Source organism: Salmo trutta, chromosome 3 (assembly GCF_901001165.1).
Source record: "Salmo trutta chromosome 3, fSalTru1.1, whole genome shotgun sequence".
NCBI lineage: Eukaryota > Metazoa > Chordata > Actinopteri > Salmoniformes > Salmonidae > Salmo > Salmo trutta.
Window position 1 is genome coordinate 4386921 of NC_042959.1, and position 22316 is coordinate 4409236.

At 42.2% G+C, this 22316-nt stretch overlaps 1 protein-coding gene across 1 annotated transcript; it reads left to right on the plus strand.

Moving 5' to 3' along the window:
- The first annotated feature begins 14392 nt into the window (after window positions 1-14392).
- LOC115166705 (DNA-directed RNA polymerase II subunit RPB7-like) lies at window positions 14393-21185 on the plus strand. The gene is made up of 8 exons (XM_029720425.1): window positions 14393-14555; window positions 17234-17343; window positions 17585-17744; window positions 18574-18624; window positions 18721-18786; window positions 18913-18984; window positions 20733-20766; window positions 20868-21185. Exons 1-8 carry the CDS (start codon window positions 14544-14546, stop codon window positions 20879-20881), a joined length of 519 nt encoding a protein of 172 aa, XP_029576285.1. The 5' UTR covers window positions 14393-14543; the 3' UTR covers window positions 20882-21185.
- The last annotated feature ends 1131 nt before the right edge of the window (window positions 21186-22316 follow it).

Below are 22316 nucleotides of genomic sequence, written 5' to 3' on the forward strand. Positions count from 1 at the left end.
GACTCCGCTGTCCTGGCGTCGTGAGGGAGCTTGTTCCACCATTGGGTGCCAGAGCAGCGAACAGTTTTGACTGGGCTGAGCGGGAACTGTGCTTCCGCAGAGGTAGGGAGGCGAGCAGGCCAGAGGTGGATGAACGCAGTGCCCTTTTTTGGTTGTAGGGACTGATCAGGGCCTGAAGGTACGGAGGTGCCGTTCCCCTCACAGCTCCGTAGGCAAGCCCCATGGTCTTGTAGCAGATGCGAGCTTCAACTGGAAGCCAGTGGAGTGTGCGGAGGAGCGGGGTGATGTGAGAGAACTTGGGAAGGTTCCACCATACGGGCTGCGGCATTCTGGATGAGTTGTAGGGGTGTAATGGCACAGGCAGGGAGCTCCGCCAACAGCGAGTTGCAGTAATCCAGACGGGAGATGACAAGTGCCTGGATTAGGACCTGCGCCGCTTCCTGTGTAAGGCAGGGTCGTACTCTGCAAATGTTGTAGAGCATGAACCTACAGGATCGAGCATGAACCTACAGGATCGAGTCACCGCCTTGACGTTAGCGGAGAACGACAGGGTGTTGTCCAGGGTCACGCCAAGGCTCTTAGCACTCTGGGAGGAGGACACAATGGAGTTGTCAACCGTGATGGCGAGATCATGGAACGGGCAGTCCTTCCCTGGGAGGAAGAGCAGCTCCGTCTTGCCGAGGTTCAGCTTGAGGTGGTGATCCGTCACCTGGAAGCTTCACCTGGAATGCTTATCCAACAGTCTTGAAGGAGTTGCCACGTATGCTGAACACTTGTTGGCTGCTTTTCCTTCATCCTGCATCCAACTCATCCCAAAGATGGCGCCGGAGGGTATGCCTGCTATTTTATGGGCTCTTAACCAACCATGGTATTTTGTTAGTTTTTTCAAATTTTTTGTAACTTATTTTGTACATAATGTTGCTGCTACTGTCTCTTATGACCGAAAAGAGCTTCTGGAAATCAAAACAGCGATTACTCACCTTGAACTGGACGAATAATTTCTCTTTAATGAGTCGGACGAGAGGGATTTACTTCAGACACCCGAACAGGCACTCATCCCCGTCATTCGCAGGAGAAAAAGATGGAAGAGGTATCGGGGTGCCTTGTGAGGATCGGCCAACAAGTGGCTAATCTGCCATATGTACTATTGGCCAATGAACAATCTCTGGATATTAAATTGGACAAACTAAAAGAACGTATATCCTACCAACGGGACATTAGAAACTGTAATATCTGATGTTTCACCAAGTCGTGGCTGAACAATGACATGAATGACATACAGCTGGCGGGTTATACACTGTATCGGCAGGAAAGAACAGCAGCCTCTGGTAAGACAAGGGGTGGAGGTCTATGTATATTTGTAAACAAAAGCTGGTGCACGATATCTAAGGAAGTCTCAAGGTTTTGCTCGCCTGAGGTAGAGTATCTCATGATAAGCTGTAGACCACACTATCTACGGAGAGAGTTTTCATCTGTATTTGTTGTAGCTGTCTTACATACCACCACAGACCGATCCTGCACTAAGACCGCACTCAATGAGCTGTATACCGGCATAAGCAAACAGGAAAACGTTCATCCAGAGGCGGCGCTCCTAGTGGCCGGGAAACTTAAATCTGTTTTACCTAATTTCTACCAGCATGTTAGATGCGCAACCAGAGGGGAAAAGAATTATAGACCATCTTTACTCCACACACAGAGACGCGTACAAAGCTCTCCCTCGCCCTCCATTTAGCAAATCTGACCATAATTCTATACTCCTGATTCCTGCTTACAAGCAAAAATTAAGCAGGAAGCACCAGTGACTCGGTAAATAAAAAAATGGTCAGATGAAGCAGATGCTAAACTACAGGACTGTTTTGCTAACACAGACTGGAATATGTTCCGGGATTCTTCCGATGGCAATGAAGAGTACACCACATCAGTCACTGGCTTCATCAATAAGTGCATCAATGACGTTGTCCCCACAGTGACTGTACATATATACCCCAACCAGAAGCCATGGATTACTGGCAACATCCAAAAGGTAGAGCTGCCGCTTTAAAGGAGCAGGACTCTAACCCGGAAGCTTATAAGAAATCCCGCTATGCCCTCTGACGAACCATCAAACAGGCAAAGCATCAATACGGGACTAAGATCGAATTTTTTATTTTTTACTTCCGGCGCCGACAGAGATGGCCGCCTCGCTTCGCGTTCCGAGGAAACTATGCAGTATTTTGTTTTTTTATGTGTTATTTGTTACATTGTTTCCCCAGGTAATCTTAGGTTTTATTACATTCAGTCTGGAGGAACTATTGGATATAAGAGCAACGTCAACTCACCAACATTACGACCAGGAATACGACTTTCCCGAAGCGGATCCTCTGTTTGGTCCACCACCCAGGACAATGGATCGGATCCCAACCGGCGACCCAAAACAACGGCGCCGCAGAAGGGGCAGACGGAGCGGTCTTCTGGTCAGGCTCCGTAGAAGGGCACATTGCGCACTGCTCCCGAGCATACTACTCGCCAATGTCCAGTCTCTTGACAACAAGGTAGACAAAATCTGAGCAAGGGTTGCCTTCCAGAGAGACATCAGAGATTGTAACGTTCTTTGTTTCACAGAAACATCACTCGGGATATGTCATTAGAGTCGGTACAGCCACCTGGCTTCTTCACGCATCGCGCCGACAGAAACAAACATCTCTCTGGTAAGAAGAAGGGCGGGGGTGTATGCCTTATGATTAATGAGAGGTGGTGTGATCATAACAACATACAGGAACTCAAGTCCTTTTGTTAAACCTGACCTAGAATTCCTTACAAGAAATTTCCAAACGCAAAGAGAATTCTCTTCGATCATAATCACAGTCGTGTATATCCCGCCCCAATCAGACACATCGACGGCCCTGAAAGAACTTCATTTGACTCTATGTAAACTGGAAACCACATATCCTGAGGCTACATTTATTGTTGCTAGGGATTTTAACAAGGCTCATCTGAAAACAAGGCTCCCTAAATTTTATCAGCATATCGAATGCGCGACCCGGGCTGGCAAAACCCTGGATCTATCACGTCCTGACCAGCAGAGGGTGTATTGTGTTAGTTTCGGTCAGGATGTGGCAGGTGGTTTGTGTTTGTTAAATGTTGTGTGGGTGGTTGTTCTTGCACTGTGTTTTGTGTGCCTGCAAGACTGTTCCTGTCGTGTGCATTATTTTTGTTCAGTGGATGCTTTACTCCTTTTGTTTGAATTAAAATATGGGTATCCACATTCCCGCTGCGCCTTGGTCTTCTCTTCAATACGGCTGTTTTTGTGACAGAACCACCCACCAAACCAGGACCAAGCAGCGGAAGAAGTCTGGCGAGGACTGGGGAACACGACGGGTAAGGGAGACCGAGAGGCACCCCCAAGATTTTTTTAGGGGGGGGCACAAGGGCTGTTTGACGGGGCAAGACTAGAGTGCCAGTCAACAGTTACCAGAGCTGCCCGCCAGTCAACAGTGACCAGAGCTGCCCGCCAGTCAACAGTCGCCAGAGCTGCCCACCAGTCAACAGTCACCAGAGCTGCCCGCCAGTCGTAAGACACCAGAGCTGCCCGCCAGTCAAGAGTCGCCAGAGCTGCCCGCCAGTCGTAAGTCGCCAGAGCTGCCCGCCAGTCGTACGTCGCCAAAGCTTCCCGCCAGTCGTACGTCGCCAGAGCTGCCCGCCAGTCAGGAGTCACCAGAGCTGCCCGCCAGTCAGGAGTCACCAGAGCCGCCCGCTAGTCAGGAGCCGCCAGAGCCGCCCGCTAGTCAGAAGCTGCCAGAGTGGCCCGACTGCCCGGAACTGCCAGAGTGGCCCGACTGCCCGGAACTGCCAGAGTGGCCCGACTGCCTGGAACTGCCAGAGTGGCCCGACTGCCCGGAACTGCCAGAGTGGCTCGACTGCCCGGAACTGCCAGAGTGGCCCGACTGCCCGGAACTGCCAGAATGGCCCGACTGCCCGGAACTGCCAGAGTGGCCGACTGCCCGGAACTGCCAGAGTGGCCCGACTGCCCGGAGCTGCCAGAGTGGCCCGACTGCCCGGAGCTGCCAGAGTGGCCCGACTGCCCGGAGCTGCCAGAGTGGCCCGACTGCCCGGAGCTGCCAGAGTGGCCCGACAGCCCGGAGCTGCCAGAGTGGCCAGACTGCCCGGAGCTGCCAGAGTGGCCAGACTGCCCGGAGCTGCCAGAGTGGCCCTCCTGTCCTCCGGCCCAGCCCGAGGGGCCCTCCTGTCCTCCGGCCCAGCCCGAGTGGTCCGTCTGCCAGGGTCAGCCCAAGTGGCCCTTCTGCCCGGCACAGCTAGCAGCGCCACCGAAGTGGGCGACGCCGAAGGTGGCGCAAGGTCCACGTCCTGCACCTGAGCCACCTCCAGGATAGGTGGGTTGGTAGGTGGGTGTAGCACAGTGCCGTCGGTGACGGCAGCCACCCTCCCTTCCCTCCCTTATTTGTTAGGGGTTATTGTTTGTTGGGGTATTGGGGATTTTCTTGTGTTTTTCTTTTTTTAGGTGCATCCCGGGGACTGCACCTTGAAGGGGGGGTACTGTCACGTCCTGACCAGCAGAGGGTGTATTGTGTTAGTCTTGGTCAGGATGTGGCAGGTGGTTTGTGTTTGTTAAATGTTGTGTGGGTGGTTGTTCTTGCACTGTGTTTTGTGTGCCTGCAAGACTGTTCCTGTCGTGTGCATTATTTTTGTTCAGTGGATGCTTTACTCCTTTTGTTTGAATTAAAATATGAGTATCCACATTCCCGCTGCGCCTTGGCGTTCTCTTCAACACGGCTGTTTTTGTGACAGGATCATTGTTATTCTATCTTCCGTGACGCAAAAACAAAAACAGCTTCTATCTCAAGGCCATCAGACTGTTAAACAGCCATCACTAACGTTGAGTGGCTGCTGCCAACATACTGACTCAACTCCAGCCACTTTAATAATGGAAAAATGTATGTAATAAATGTATCACTAGCCACTTTAAACAATGCCACTTTATATAATGTTTACATACCCTACATTACTCATCTCATATGTATATACTGTACTCTATACCATCTACTGCATCTTGCCTATGCCGTTCGGCCATCGCTCATTCATATATTTTTAGGTACATATTCTTATTCATTCCTTTACACTTGTGTGTATAAGGTAGTTGTTGTGAAATTGTTAGGTTAGATTACTTGTTAGATATTACTGCATGGTCGGAACTAGAAGCAAAAGCATTTCGCTACACTTGCATTAACATCTGCTAACCATGTGTATGTGACAAATAAAATTTGATTTTGATTTGATTTTGAATCGTACTACACCGGCTCCGACGCTTGTCGGATGTGGCAGGGCTTGAAAAATATTACAGACTACAAAGGGAAACACAGCCGAGAGTTGCCCAGTGACACAGGCCTGCCAGACGAGCTAAATTACTTCTCGCTTCGAGGCAAGTAACACTGAAACATGGATGAGAGCCCCAGCTGTTCCGGACGACTGTGTGATAAAGCTCTCCGCAGCTGATGTGAGTAAGACCTTTAAAAAGGTCAACATTCACAAGGCCGCAGGGCCAGACAGATTACCAGGACGTGTACTCCGAGCATGCGCTGACCAACTGGCAAGTGTCTTCACTGACATTTTCACCCTCTCCCTGTCTGAGTCTGTAATACCAACATCTTTCAAGGAGACCACCATAGTCCCTGTGCCCAAGAACACTAAGGTAGCCTGCCTAAATGACTACCGACCCGAAGCACTCACGTCTGTAGCCATGAAGTGCTTTGAAAAGCTGGTCATGGTTCACATCAACACCATTATCCTAGAAACACTAGACCCACTCCAATTTGCATACCGCCCCAACAGATCCACAGATGATGCAATCTCTTTTGCACTCCACACTGCCCTTTCACACCTGGACAAAAGGAACACCTTTGTGAGAATGCTATTCATTGACTACAGCTCAGCATTCAACACCATAGTGCCCTCAAAGCTTATCAGAAAGCTAAGGACCATGGGACTAAACACCTCCCTCTGCAACTAGATCCTGGACTTCCTGAAAGGCTGCCCTCCGGGTGTTAAGGTTAGGTAACAACACATCCACCACACTGATCCTCAACACAGGGGCCCCTCAGGGATGCGTGATCAGTCCCCTTTTGTACTCCCTGTTCACTCATAACTGCACAGCCAGGCACGACTCCAATACCATCATTAAGTTTGCCGATGACACAACAGTGGTAGGCCTGATCATCAACAACGACGAGACAGCATATAGGGAGGAGGTCAGAGACCTGGCCGTGTGGTGCCAGGACAACAACCTCTCCCTGAATGTGATCAAGACTAAGGAGATAATTGTGGACTACAGGAAAAGGAGGACCGAGCACCAATGGGGCTGTAGTGGAGCAGGTTGAGAGCTTCAAGTTCCTTGGTGTCCACATCACCAACAAACTAACATGGTCCAAGCACACCAAGACAGTCTTGAAGAGGGCACAACGAAACCTATTCCCCCTCAAAAGACTGAAAAGATTTGGCATGGGTCCTCAGATCCTCAAAAGGTTCTACAGCTGCACCATCGAGAGCATCCTGACTGGTTGCATCACTGCCTGGTATGGCAACTGCTCGGCCTCTGACTGCAAGGCACTACAGAGGGTAGTGCGTACGGCCCAGTACATACCTGGGGTCAAGCTTCCTGCCATCCAGGACCTCTATACCAGGCGGTGTCAGAGGAAGGCCCTACAAATTGTCAAAGACTCCAGCCACCCTAGTCATAGACTGTTCTCTCTGCTACCACACGGCAAGCGGTACAAGAATTCCAAGTCTAGGTCCAAGAGGCTTCCAAACAGCTTCTATCCCCAAGCCATAAGGTGAGGTGCAGTGAACTCAAATCAACTTATCCTCTGCAGCAGAGGTATCTCTGGGTCTTCCTTTCATGTGAGTTAGTTTCATCATAGCGCTTGATGGTTTTTGCGACTTCATTTGTGAAGGAACTTTCAAAATTCTTGAAATTTTCCAGATTGACTGACCTTCATGTCTTAAAGTAATGATGGACTGTCATTTCTCTTTGCTTATTTCAGCTGTTCTTGCCATAATAAGGACTTGGTATTTTACCAAATAGGACTATCTTCTGTATTCCACCCCTACCTTGTCACAACACAAATGATTGGCTCAAATGCATTGTGGAAAGAAATTCCACAAATTAACTTTTAACAAGGCACTCCTGTTAATTGAAATACATTCCAGGTGACTACCTCATGAAGCTGGTTGAGAGGATTCCAAGAGTGTGCAAAGCTGTCATAAAGTTAAAGGGTGGCTACTTTGAAGAATCTAAAATCAAACATATATTTTGATTTGTTTAACACTTTTTTGGTTTCTACATGATTCCATATGTGTTATTTCATAGTTTTGATGTCTGTTATTCTACAATGTAGAAAATTGTTAAAAAACTAAAGAAAAACCCTTGAATGAGTAGGTGTATCCAAACTTTTGACTAGTACTGTATGTCAATCACGGTTGCTTCAATTTGTTTTGTGTGTGGTGTCGCAGTTTACCCGTTTAAGCTTGCTAATGTTAATTAAGCTAACAAACATAATGTTGAACAAAATAAGTTACCGGGTACAATGTGTAACCGTAACTTTGTTCTATTATTTATTTTGCGCGAAAACATTAGCTAGTCTAACTTTTGTGACTTGGTGCGCTGAGGCCGTAGCTACTTGAAGATGGAGCTTTGAAGGAAATCTGCTGTAGTGGAGGTGCAAGTCAGAAGGTCAACCCGTTTCAGAAAAAATAAGAGCACGTTTTTAGAGGTGGGGGATTTTTGAATTGAGTGAGTTAGCTCTTCCGCCTTCCTCATCCGACTTTTCATAGGTAAATTAAAACGAAACGACAGTGGGTATACCGCGAACATCTAGCAATCCAAAGGTTACGTGTTCGGATCTCTTCACAGATCATTTTTGTTCATAAGCAACTGTGCAACTACTTAGCATGTTAGCTAAACCTAAAGCTTCTGAAGGATAGCCCCCTTTTTTTTCAATTTTCGCCTAAATTACATACCCAAATCTAACTGCGTGTAGCTCAGGCCCTGGAGCAAAGATATGCATATTCTTGGTACCATTTGAAAGGAAAAACTTTGAAGTTTGTGGAAATGTGAATTGAATGTAGGAGAATATAACACAATAGATTTGGTAGAAGAAAAAACAAAGAAAATAAACAAACGTTTTTTTCTACCACCACTTTGAAATGCAAGAGAAAGGTCACAGTTCCAGCCATCACTCAGGTTGTAATTCCGGTAGTGTCCACAAGATGGCAGCAGCAAAGTTTCAGATGGATAACTTGAAGTATGAGTGAACTACAAGACTTTTAGTGTGGAGTCCCCTGGTACATTTGGGCAAATTGTGAAGGAGACATTTGCATTCATATTACATTTTTCTACAAGAATATCGTCAAATCTGTATACTTGGACTTTGATTTAGCTTTCCAAGTATTAGTAGCCATATCATAAGTTCAACACTTGCAAAATAACCAGTTTTCATAACTTCATAACTCTGAATATCCTTATAATTTCTGTCCAAAATGAAAAGGCATGCTATCGTACAAGGTTAGTAGCTACATTTTACGACACATACATGGTAAAGCCCAGCTCATTGGTTATCTAGCTAGCTTTGTTTGACCCCGATTGGTGCTTATTTGACAAAGATACAGTCGTTCAAGTGATGACCGTCAGCGTCATCGTCGTGCCATGAAGGCGTCGCTCTCTGACCAAATATGGTGTCCTATAGAATATACTACACCCCTAATGATATAGTGAAGTCTTGTTACCTTCTAGGATCTCTGAGGAATACATACGAACGTGATCTGACTTGTTGAAACAACGTTTAGCGTGAGATTTTCACAGATTCCTTTCTTTGCAAATTGAACGAGTGGAAATACAAAATGGATCGTGCATGCTATATGGACCTTTTTAGGATATTAAAAATGATTTTATCTAACAAAACGACACTTCATGTTATCTCTGGGACCCTTTGGATGATAAATCAGAGCAAAATTTCAGAATGTAAGTACACATTTCACCTTCAGAGGTGAATTTATCAATCCTATCGCGGTGAAAAAAGTGTTTTGTTGTTTGGAGCTCTCCTCAAACAATAGCATGGCATTTATTAGCAGTAATAGCTACTGTAAATTGGACAGTGCAGTTGGATTAACAAGAATTTAAGCTTTCAGCCAATATAAGACACTTATATCTACCGACATTTGTTGTTTCTCTAAAATCTGTGATCTTGACATAACGCGCTGCATGATTTACAACTATCCTGTTGACAGAACGCCTATCCTTAATTAAACTGTGGTGAAGACACTTTTTAAGCGTTGGCCTTGTCCTGTATGATTTACTCCTCAAATCAAATGAAATCATACACGTCTTTAGGATGTATTGATCATTTGCTTTCTGTTACTTTGCATTGATGAAACTGTAGATGGGACACTGAAATTATTCATTTGAAATGGAAAGACTTTTACACTGCTCTTGTCCCTGTCACTTTTTATTATCTATAATATCTTAATTACTCACACACACCTTGCAACTAAGATTTTTTTTTAAATACATTTTAAACTATTAATTTCGGACATTTTCTACATTCCTGACTCTGGGAAATTATTTGTAAACAGGGAGCTAAGAATTGGACTGTAATGTTGAACCGGTTAGACCAAGAGGAAGACTCTGAGAAGAAAGAGGACAGAGAAGAAGATTCATGCAAAACTGGGAAACAATATGCCTCTCGAATTCCTGCTTTTCACAAAACATTAGCCAAAAAAAACGCCCACCCACCAACAGCAGCAGTCAAAGCTCAGATCCAACACAATACAAGACTAGTCAATTCGATCGGGTTCAAGTACATTTACATCTCTGTAAATGTGATATTTGATTTTTTAAATTTTTTTTTTATACATTTGCAAAAAATTCTAAACCAGTTTTTGCTTTGTCATTATGGGGTATTGTGTGTAGATTGATGAGGGGGGCGGAGGGACAATTGAATCAATTTTAGAATAAGGCTGTATTGTAACAAAATGTGAATACTGAATACTTTCCTAATGCACTGTATATAGACGACTCTGTCTGTCACCATGTACTTGGCAGGGATCTCCTTCTGCTTGATGTGCAGGGGTAAGGGATTGTTGAGGTAGCTATGTACTGTACATATCAGTAGGGGTAAAGTTACCAGGCAACAGCGTATGTGGTGAGTATGAACGTGTGTGTGTGTGTGTGTGTGTGTGTGTGTGTGTGTGTGTGTGTGTGTGTGTGTGTGTGTGTGTGTGTGTGTGTGTGTGTGTGTGCATACTCAGTGCAAGATAATTAGTGCAAAAAAAGGCTTGTGTCTGGAGCACTGCTGTAGCTCGAATAGAATTGAATTGTATACAGTTTACAAATACAGTTTGAATTGAATTGTATACTGTTTGAAATTAATTGTATACAGTTTACAAATATAGTTTGAATTGAATTGTATACAGTTTGAAATTAATTGTATACAGTTTACAAATACAGTTTGAATTGAGTTGTATACAGTTTGAAATGAATTGTATACAGTTTACAAATACAGTTTGAATTGAATTGTATACAGTTTGAAATGAATTGTATACAGTTTGAAATGAATTGTATACAGTTTACAAATACAGTTTGAATTGAATTGTATACAGTTTGAAATGAATTGTATACAGTTTGAAATGAATTGTATACAGTTTACAAATACAGTTTGAATTGAGTTGCTAAATGTTTTGGTCTTCTCTCTAATCAGTGTGAGCCTGGTGGAGAGCATCTGTGAAGGCCTATTTTACCCACCGCATTCCTCATCCATGCCAAGCATCTCTGATACATGGACTAACCTACTGACCAGGGAAAACAGCTCTGTGGACATAGCTGCTTTCTACTTTACCCTCCGAGACACTGACCTGGGATTCACAGAGCCTAGTGCTGTACAGGTAGGAGGAGAAAATAGTTGAGTTTTAGATATTTAACTCATTTTTGGGTTTACCATATTTAAAATAAAAAAATGTGAAGGTAAAACATTGTAGTCTATTAATTTGTGCTTTGTGTTGTGGTGATGATATACAACTTAATCAAAATCTCAAATAACTTCCCCATTCCAAGAGTACCAGTGGATGTTTAGGATAGCTCTAACGTTAAGCTCTTTTGTACATTGTTTTTTTTCTCTCGCACTGATCAGTTATATTTTGATGTGAGGGGATTTTATTGTTCTCACTTTGACTTGCATGTGTTTATTTTTTATTTTTTACAGGGAAAACAGGTCTTCAAGCAGCTGATGGAACTTGAAGCAAAAAGGAGTGAAACTTCAGATTGCTGTTAATGGTCCTCAGACTGATACTCGAGACACGGCTGATTTTTATCCAGATACAGGTAAATGCAGCAGCTTGCACATCTCTCACTGTTGCCACAGCGGGACCCTCTGGCCTTCTCATGGGATTTGTTTTTCAGGTTATGCATGTATTCTGTAAATAACTTGCAAATGACTGATATGTGGTTGTCTGTCCTACCTTAGTTGAATGTAACGACTGTGATATGTGGTTGTCTGTCCTACCTTAGTTGAATATAATGACTGTATTCGCTCTGAATAAGGGTGTCTGCTAAATGACCTAAATGTAAATGCCAGTGTTAAAATACTGTATCTTTCAAACTATATATATTTTTTAAGATTGCTTGTTATGTGTGTCTAACCTCTGCTTCCTTTCTGTGTTCAGGTGCAGAGGTACGGGAGGTATCATCCACACCAAGCTGTGGGTCGTGGATCAGAAACACCTCTACCTGGGCAGTACCCAACATGGATTGGGCGGTCCCTCACACAGGTATTTCCTAAAGTACTGACATAAAATACCCTCCTCTCTGGGTCATTTTGTTTTTATAGAAAACATCATCTGAACATGTCAGTTGGAATCCAGGCTAAAAGATGAGCCATGTAAGAACTGCTGCATCTCCTTATCGTATATTTTCCAATGCATTGATTGGTGGATTGATTATCTCTGTTCATCTCAGGTGAAGGACGTGGGAGTTTCCATGGAGGACTACAGCTGCCTGGCACAGGATGCGTCAAGGATATTTCGGGGTGTACTGGAACATTGGTGCTCAGAAAAATGGTTCCTTACCCCCCCCTTCTGGCCTGCCCGATACTCTGCCCCCTCCCTGCACAAGTATATCTTTCTGTGAGTTGGATCTTCTTGCTTTACTGTGTCCCAATTGGCGCCCTATTCCCTACATAGTGCACTACTTTGGACCAGAGCCCTATGGGAGGAAATGGTGTCCTTTGGGACAGTCTTTGACTATTTAACCCCTTCCACTCATGTTTTGCATAATGCTACTGATACTTAAACTTTCCTATTGTTTCAGAGTGCTCCACCCCAGATATCAGCTTATGGACGCTCAGATGATCTATCCACCGTCCTCTCTGTCATCGCAGACGTCCATAAATATGTCTACATCTCAGTCATGGACTATCTTCCACTGTCCCTGTTCACTGAGCCACTCGGGTGACTGTCAGTACTCGGGCGAATCCTAACTTCCACTTGAGTTGAATTTTCACTTCTCCCATTGATATCAATGCCTGAGTGAAAATTTGACATAATTGGAAGTTTAGGATTCGCTCCTCAATGATTCTCTAAATGTATGTAATAGTGTATCATATTTTTTCATGAGGAAATGTATTGGATGTATGTTGTGTATATGTTTTAAACATCTAACCAATCAAGTCCATTTATGTTTTAGGTTCTGGCCTGCGATTAAGTCAGCGCAGCGTGTACTAGAGGGGTAGAGGTCAACCTACTAGTGAGCTGCTGGTCACACTCTCCAGGCTCCATGTTCCTTATCCTACAGTCTCTGACCATCTTCAACAGACCTCCCCTGGGTTGCAACATCAATGTGGTACGTTTGCTGTTTCCATTTCTCCGCATTTTTTTAAACCATAAAAATACTTGTTAGACCGCTGAAGCGAGCGCACAATTTTCTTCCGGAAATGTACCTTACTATTTCCATGATGTGTCCTACAGAAACTGTTTGATTTGCCGTCAACAGCAGAGCAGAAGAAGATCATTTTCTCGAGTGAACCATGCCAAGTACATGGTGACAGACCGAGTCGTCTATATACATCACAATCACTACTCATTGGACAAAATGTCAGTTTTTATGGATTTGATTCTGCTTCAAAACTGTCTGCTGTTTTTTTTTTTACAATATAAACATCACATTGCATTCTGATGTACACAGAAATGTTGACCTGCCATATCAATGCACTAACTTGTATCTTGTGATCACAGGAACCTCCAACTAGTCAGAGAACTATTTCACCCACACTGCAGGTGTTGGGCTGGTGGTGAACCAGACAGGTTCTGTGGTGGCAGAGAGAGAGCCAGAGGACTTAACAGGTGTTGGGCTGGTGGTGAACCAGACAGGTTCTGTGGTGGCAGAGAGAGAGCCAGAGGACTTAACAGGTGTTGGGCTGGTGGTGAACCAGACAGGTTCTGTGGTGGCAGAGAGAGAGCCAGAGGAGTTAACAGGTGTTGGGCTGGTGGTGAACCAGACAGGTTCTGTGGTGGCAGAGAGAGAGCCAGATGACTTAACAGGTGTTGGGCTGGTGGTGAACCAGACAGGTTCTGTGGTGGCAGAGAGAGAGCCAGATGACTTAACAGGCTCAGCTACAGGAAGTCTTCTTAAGGGAATGAACATCTCAATACTCCCAATCCCTTTCTAATGACCAATGCCAACCACTGTGGTAGATGATGCTAACGGTGATGACCCATTGTGTGCGTCCCAAATCGCACCGTATTCCATATATAGTGCACTATTTTTTGAACTGAGAAAATAGTGCACGCTGTAGGGAATAGGGTGGGTGCCATTTGGGACACATACCCATATTAGTCTTAGATAATTGTTTTGGCATATACTTCCACTGGTCCTCAGTATGCTGCCTATCACAAGCGCTTACATTGCATTGATTGCTTACAATCAACTACTCATTTCATAATTATGTTGTTACACTCAGCATTTTACTGTATATATTAGATTTTTTTTGGTGTATACATATTTTCTACTTGAGTTATTTGCTGTAACTTTGTTGCTTCTCAATGGAGAAGCGTCAATATTGAAGGAATCTTGAAGTTCTGTTTTTGATCAATTACTTTTGCTTTGACTGACCGACACTCAGTGAATCAATGCATGTGTTGTCTATATGGGAAAAGACTGATGGTCTGTCAGTGTCATGTCAGATGCATTTTTGTCTTATTGTCATCTGTTGCTTCTTTTTAAAACCAAAGACGTTTCAACTTCATTCTTGTTCTTGAAATTAAATATTAGTTATTTTTAAGCCCCACGAATCCTTGTCTTGAATCATAATCAGTGATCACATTATTGGACCAAAAAAACTGTGAAAAAAAAAAATGCTCCGGAAGTAAAACTTTTTCCAGAAGTCAAACATTACCGTCTTCCTGTGATGTGCCGCTGGATTTAAATAATAATTTAGAAAAGATAACCAGTACTTGCTGATAAATTAAACAGAAGGCTACAATCAAGGAAGCGTCAGCGGGAAATCATGTTTTATCATGTAAGATATTCGATTTGTATGATCTTGTGACGATAACACCCATGGCTAACTATGCTATCGCTAGCTTTGTTAGCCGGTTGGCTAGCTAACTGCTCTGTTAACTGTTACCAAAATGAAAACTCAACGTCCATAATAACATATTTAACTGTTTGATACCTGTCTGGCGATGATAGTTTAAGAAAGCTACATGCTACTTTAGGGTGTTTTCACAACAACACCGTTAACCCCTGCCATAATTCCTCACATTGGAGTCACAAAAGAGAAATGTGCAAGTTTGCATGAAAAAAATGTTTAAAAAAATATATATTAGCGATTGTCAAGGACGCGCAGAAATTCGTTTTTAGGTCATAGTATTTGTTTGCAATATGTGATCAATAAGCTGAGAGCTTCAAACGCTACTTTAATAGTGTGAGAAGACAATATATTTGGTGAGAATCGCAACATTGGGTACAAAATCCATTCTAGCTTTTAAAAGGGGCAGTAGCCTTCCTTGGGTGTACAATTTTCAATGACAGCATTATTTATTCCGCAGTTATTATATTACTATTTATTTTGTTAGCCATCAAATGTACATGTTAACAGTATCTTCTGATTAGAATGATGTCTAATAGTAGCAGTCGGATAACACATTCTGATTAAATGGCTTGTCATGCACTTTGTAAAAACCCAGAGAGTGCATGTTGGAAAAAGATCTTGCTTCCTTTCTTAACATAGCGATGTGAATGCAAAGATACCTGAGTTATTTAGCTTTTTAAAAAAAATTTTTACTCCAGAGTTCACTTTAAAGAGGACTATATGTGAGAACACCTGTAGACTAGCTTTAAGCACCAGCTATCAGAGCAGCTCACAGATCTCTGCACCTGTACATAGCCCATCTTTAATTGAGCCCAAACTACTACCTTTTCCCCTACTGTATTTATTTATTTAATTTATTTTGCTCCTTTGCACCATATTATTTATATTTTAACTTAACTTTATCTTGGCCAGGTCGCAATTGTAAATGAGAACTTGTTCTCAACTTGCCTACCTGGTTAAATAAAGGTGAAATAAATAAAAAAATAAAATAAAAAAGACTCAATGAAAGTAACTGCTGTCATTCTCAGTTATAAACAGTAGGACTTGTTCAGTACTAAGTTACCTACTGTAAAAACAAACTATACACTAACTATATATATACAGTAACTGTCAAGTTTGGACACCTACTCATTCAAGGGTTTTTCTTTATTTTGACTATTTTATACATTGTAGAATAATAGTGAAGACGTCAAAGCTATGAAATGAGGTCAGGTCATCTGATGCAGCACTCCATCACTCTCCTTCTTGGTCAAATAGCCTTTACACAGCCTGGAGGTGTGTTGGGTCATTGTCCTGTTGAAAAACAAATGATAGTCCCACTAAGCCCAAACCAGATGGGATGGTGTATCGCTGCAGAATGCTGTGGTAGCCATGCAGGTTAACTGAGCCTTGAATTCTAAATACATAACTGACAGTTTCACCAGCAAAGCACCCCCACACCATCTCACCTCCTCCTCCATGTTTCATGGTGGGAACCACACATGCAGAGATCATCCATTCACCTTCTCTGCGTCTCACAAAGGCACGGCAGTTGGAACCAAAAATCACTAATTTGGACTGATCAGACCAAAGGACAGATTTCCACTGGTCTAATATTCATTGCTTGTATTTCTTGGCCCAAGCAAGTCTCTTCTTATTGGTGTCCTTTAGTAGTGGTTTCTTTCCAGCAATTCGACCATGAAGGCCTGATTCACGCAGTCTCCTCTTAACAGTTGATGTTGAGATGTGTCTGTTACTTGAACTCTGTGAAACATTTAACTCTAATGAATTTATCCTTTGCAGCAGAGGTAACTCTGGGTCTTCCTTTCCTGTGGCGGTCCTTATGAGAGCCAGTTTCATCATAGCGCTTGATGGTTTTTGCGACTGCACTTGAAGAAACTTCCAAAGTTATTGACATTTTTACTGATTGACTGACCTTCATTTCTTGAAGTAATGATGGACTGTCGTTTCTCTTTGCTTATTTGAGCTGTTCTTGCCATAACATGGACTTGGTCTTTTACCAAATAGGACTATCTTCTGTATACCATCCCTACCTTATCACAATACAACTGCTTTCCTCAAACGCATTAAGGAAAGAAATTCCACAAATTAACTTTTAACAGGGCACACCTATTAATTGAAATGCATTCCAGGTGACTACCTCATGAAGCTGGTTGAGAGAATGTCAAGAGTGTGCAAAGCTGTCATCAACGCAAAGGGTGGCTACTTTGATGAATCTAAAATCAAAATATATTTTGTTTGTTTTAGCACTTATTTGGTTACTACATGATTCCATATGTGTTATTTCATAGTTTTGATGTCTTCACTATTATTCTACATTGTAGAAAATAGTAAAAATAAAGAAAACCATTGAATGAGTAGATGTGTCCAAACTTTTGACTGGTACTCTCTCATATATGTAATGTGTGTATGTGTGTGTGTGTGTGTGTGTGTGTGTGTGTGTGTGTGTGTGTGTATATATATATATATATATATATATATATATATATATATATATATATATATATATATATATATATATATATATATATATATATATATATATATATATACATACATATATATACATATATATATATATATGTGTATATGATCATTCACAGATTTCCCTGGAGCATGAGATCCTGCTCCACCCTCGGTACTTTGGTCCCAATCTCCTGAACACTGTGAAACAGAAGCTCTTCACAGAAGTGGAGGGAACATGCACAGGAAAGTGAGTGGTATTGAGCCAGGGAATCTTCCCTTTCATTAACCTTGAACCCACACTCCGTATTGCTCAGTGTAGTGAAACTAAGTAATATTCAGTTTGGACTCCAGGCTACATTTCAATGTAGACAAGAGACCACAAATTGTCTTTACAGTTTGCACACTTCTACAACACTGGGTTGGTTGTTTTGACCAGTAACATGTTGATATGCTTGTTCAGTTATTGACTCAGTAATTCTTTGTTTCAGATATGGGTTCGTCATTGCGGTGACCACCATTGACAACATTGGTGCAGGTGTCATCCAACCAGGCAGAGGATTTGTGCTTTACCCCGTCAAGTACAAGGCTATTGTCTTCCGTCCATTCAAAGGCGAGGTGGTAGATGCCGTGGTTACACAGGTCAACAAAGTAAGGAAACAAAACAAGGGCTACGTCCCAAGTGAAAATCTATTCCCTATATCAGGGGTCATCAACTAGATTCAGCCGCTGGACGATTTTAGAAATATTACAAAGAATTTGTTAACTGCAAATTGACTGCATTGAAGCCCAAACAGATATAATATTTGACTAAAACATTATTTCAAACCTTGCTACCATTTCTATACAATCACATATCTCTCTATTATGCATGGGAATACGTTGGAATAGATTTCCGAAATTTAAATCAGAGTTAATTTGCTGGTGTTTTTACAGTCTTTTATACCCAACAATGAATACTTTTTTGGGGGGGGCCAACTTTGTTGTTCTTGGTACAAAAGAATACGTACAAATGTAACATTAAAAAAAATATATGTTTAATTCACAACATGTACTGTACATGAAAACTGAGTGCTGACAAACTGTCACCTGAGTGGCTCAGTGAACTGGGACTTTGGAAGATAATCTATGACTTAGATGTAGACATACATGGCGTCTGCCATGATGGAGAGGATGGGGGATAGATCGTCTTGAGCATCCACAAGCTGATATTTGAGGTGGAGCACTCTGAAACAATGGGACAGTTTATTTAGCTATCAAGCATTATGCAAAAAAGGGGTTAGTTATTCAGACTGTGTGGAACAAATAACACCCTCTTCCCTTTATAGTGCACTACTTTTGACCAGAGTCAATAGGGTGTCATTTGGGACTCAGACAAATCTTCTTTGAACTCATTACCATCAGAATAAGGATTGACAATAATAGATAATATTGTTTTATGGTGAAATTAAAATAATTCAAGATGGTCCGTTCTTTTCAGGTTGGACTGTTCACAGAGATCGGCTCCATGTCCTGTTTCATCTCTCGTCATGTAGGTCCACATGGAAATGTCTCCTTTTAGTTGCTGAATGGTTTTATTCATAAACGCTTTAATAAATGTCAATGTGGTTACTTACTGTTTCTGCAGTCCATTCCCTCAGAGATGGAGTTTGACCCCAACTCAAATCCTCCCTGTTATAAGACCACTGATGAGGTGAGATCTAAAATTAGCTCTTCACTAAATAGTGGTGGTGTGGGTGTCATTTTTGAAAATGAATATTTAGTATACACAACTTGGATACATGTCTTCTTATTAAGGATTCTGTCTTCTCCACATTAGGACATTGTAATCCAACAGGATGATGAGATTCGGTTGAAGATCGTGGGAACAAGAGTGGATAAAAACGACATTGTGAGTATGCTGTCAAATCCCCATAAACTAGGATGCTACCTGACAGACCTATACAGTGGCTTCGGAAAGTATTCAGACCCCTTGACTTTTTCTACATTTTGTTACGTTACAGCCTTATTCTAAAATTGATTAATTACATTTTTAAAAATCAGCAATCTACACACAATTCCCTATAATAACAAAGCAAAAACAAGTTTTTAGAAATGATTACTAATTTATTCAAAATAAAAAACAGATACCTTATTTACCTAAGTATTCAGACCCTTTGCTATGAGACTCAAAATTGAGCTCAGATGCATCTTGTTTCCATTGATCATCCTTGAAAAGTTTCTACAACTTGATTTGAGTCCACTTGTGGTAAATACAATTGATTGGACATGTTTTGGAAAGGCACACACCTGTCTATATATAAGGTCCCACAGTTGACAGTGCATGTCAGAGGAAAAACCAAGCCATGAGGTCAAACAAATTGTTCGTAGAGCTCTGAGACAGGATTCTGTCGAAGCACCGAGCTGGGGAAGGGTACCAAAAAATGTCTTCAGCATTAATGGTCCCCAAGAACACAGTGGCCTCTGTCATTCTTTAATGGAAGAAGTTTGGAACCACCAAGACTCTTCCGAGAGCTGAGCACCCGGCCAAATGGAGCAATTCGGGGGGAGAAGGGCCTTGGTCAGGGAGGTGACCAAGAACCCGATGCTTACTCTGACAGAGCTCTAGAGTTCCTCTGTGGAGATGGGAGAACCTTCCAGAAGGACAACCATCTTTGCAGCACTCCACCAATCAGGCCTTTATGGTAGAGTGGCCAGACGGAAACCACGTCTAAGTAAAAGACACATGACAGCATGCTTGGAGTTTGCCAAAAGGCACATGAAGGACTCTCGGACCATGAGAAACAAGATTCTCTGGTCTGATGAAACCAAGATTGAACTCTTTGGCCTGAATGCCAAGCGTCACGTCTGGAGGAAACCTGGCACCATCCCTACAGTGAAGCATAGTGGTGGCAGCATCACGTTGTGGGGATGTTTTTCAGGAGACTGGGAGACTAGTCAGGATCAAAGGAAAGATGAACGGAAAGATGAACGGAGCAAAGTACAGAGATCCTTGATGAAAACCTGCTCCAGAACAACGACCCTAAGCACGCAGCTAAGACAATACATGGGTGGCTTTGGGACACATCTCTGAATGTCCTTGATTGGCCCAGCCAGAGCACGGACTTGAACCCGATCGAACATCTCTGGAGAGACCTGAAAATAGCTGTGCAGCAACACTCCCCATCCAACCTGACAGAGCTTGAGAGGATCTGCAGAGAGGAATTGGAGAAACTTCCCAAGCACAGGTTTCCCAAGCTTTTAGCATCATACACAAAAAGACTCAAGGCTGTAATCGCTGCCGAAGGTGTTTCAACAAAGTACTGAGTAAAGGGTCTGAATAATTTATTTGAATGTGATATCCGGGTTTAAAAATAAATAAAAAATTAGCAAAAGTTCTAAAAACCAGTTTTTGCTTCACCACTATGAGGTATTGTGTGTAGATTGTTCCTCCCCTCATCAATGTAATCAATCATAGAATAAGGCTGTAACGTAACAAAATGTGAAAAAGTCAAGGGGTCTGAATAATTTCTGAAGGCACAGTATATCCTCACAGATTGCAAGCCACCGCGCACTAAAGTATGAAATATTTCCATTGTCTCATCTCTGTGAAGAGCCCTGCAAGTTGTAATGTTGAATATTTGCTTTCCTCTTTTTCAGTTTGCTATTGGATCCCTCATGGATGATTACCTGGGTATGTTGTTTTCACTTTTATTAGTCATCTTCTTTCATAGGTGTTATTTTTGTTGTTGAAAGATTATATTGATCTGTAATAAAAAATGTTTCTCTTCTCAGGTCTTGTCAGCTGATGTCCCTGCAGTGCTATGCTGATGTATCAACATCTCTCATATTTTATGTAAATGCCTCGACAACACAGTACTGTCAGTACAAATATTTTTCTAGGTTGATAATGTGTTGTTGCTACAAATCCTGTACTTAGTGGGGACACAGTATGAATACATACTATTGAAACCACACAGAGCCTGTTGATAAGCAGGTGGTTATGTTGCTGTATTAATCGCTACTGTATCGTCTGAGTTACCCTTCAGTTGCTGTTGTATATTGTATTTCTACAACTTGAACTGAAATAAATGTTTATTTTTTGGTAATGTTGACCTTGTCTTCATTGAATGTTTTGCAAAATATGTTTTGCATTGAGGTCTGCCCCATTTCGTATGTGTTATGCTTTTTAAAATTATAATACACACAAATAACAAATGGGATACAGACCTATCCATCACATTCAATCAATGGAAATTCTTTGAAACCTACTTCGAAAAATACATAACATTTTATTCTTGTAACACAAAATCGTGCCCACTTTGTATAAATAGATTTTTGGGCCCATAATGCAATTCTACATAAAATGGGCGCGGCTTCACTGCGTTTTCAGTTTTGAAGAAAATGGCGGAAAATATGCAGCCGGAGTCTGACGAGAGCCGACACAAATTCATTGCTTTAACTAATTATGACAAATGTTAACAACATGTTGAGCAATGTAATAAAGTAATAACTTTTCAAATAAGTTACATTACACGTTATTTTGGCTGACAATTTGTTAGCTACGCTATCCTTACGTACAGCATAGCATTACAGCAGTAATTACCGGTATGTTTGCTAGTTAGCATAGTGGTTAGAGCGTTGGGCAAGTAACCGAAAGGTTGATAGATCGAATCCCCGACTCGCCCTGACAGTTGGTAAAAATCGTCGTTCTATCAACTGTTCTTACGCCGTTATTTCATTTTAAATAGGAACTTGTTCTTTACTGACTTGCCTAGTTAAATAAAGGTTAAATTATATGGCTAATAATACGTCGAACTTGCCATATTAACTATATGCTAACACGGACTTGACAATGGAAATTGTTAATTCTGGCCATCTACTCCGAATCAGAGAGAGAAGTTCAGGAGGATAGTTCAGAGAGAACGTCTGATAACATGAAAACAGCTTGCTAGGGCGAGTAAAATGGTCTGAACTATCCTAGACCGAACTATACGAACTGGCATTCCAGACTGAATTTATGAACACACGCGAAATCGTAAAACCTCCAGCTGGTAATATGTTACCCAAACAAACTCGCAAGAGGTTGCATAGCAACAGCATCAACTTCCGGTAAACAGGCGAAGTGCTTAGTACAGTGTTCGCTTACAGTATACTCAAAATAAGTAACAGTATGTAGTATACCAATAGTATGTAGTATATACTCAAGTATACCGTATAATAGTATGGGTATTAAAACACAGC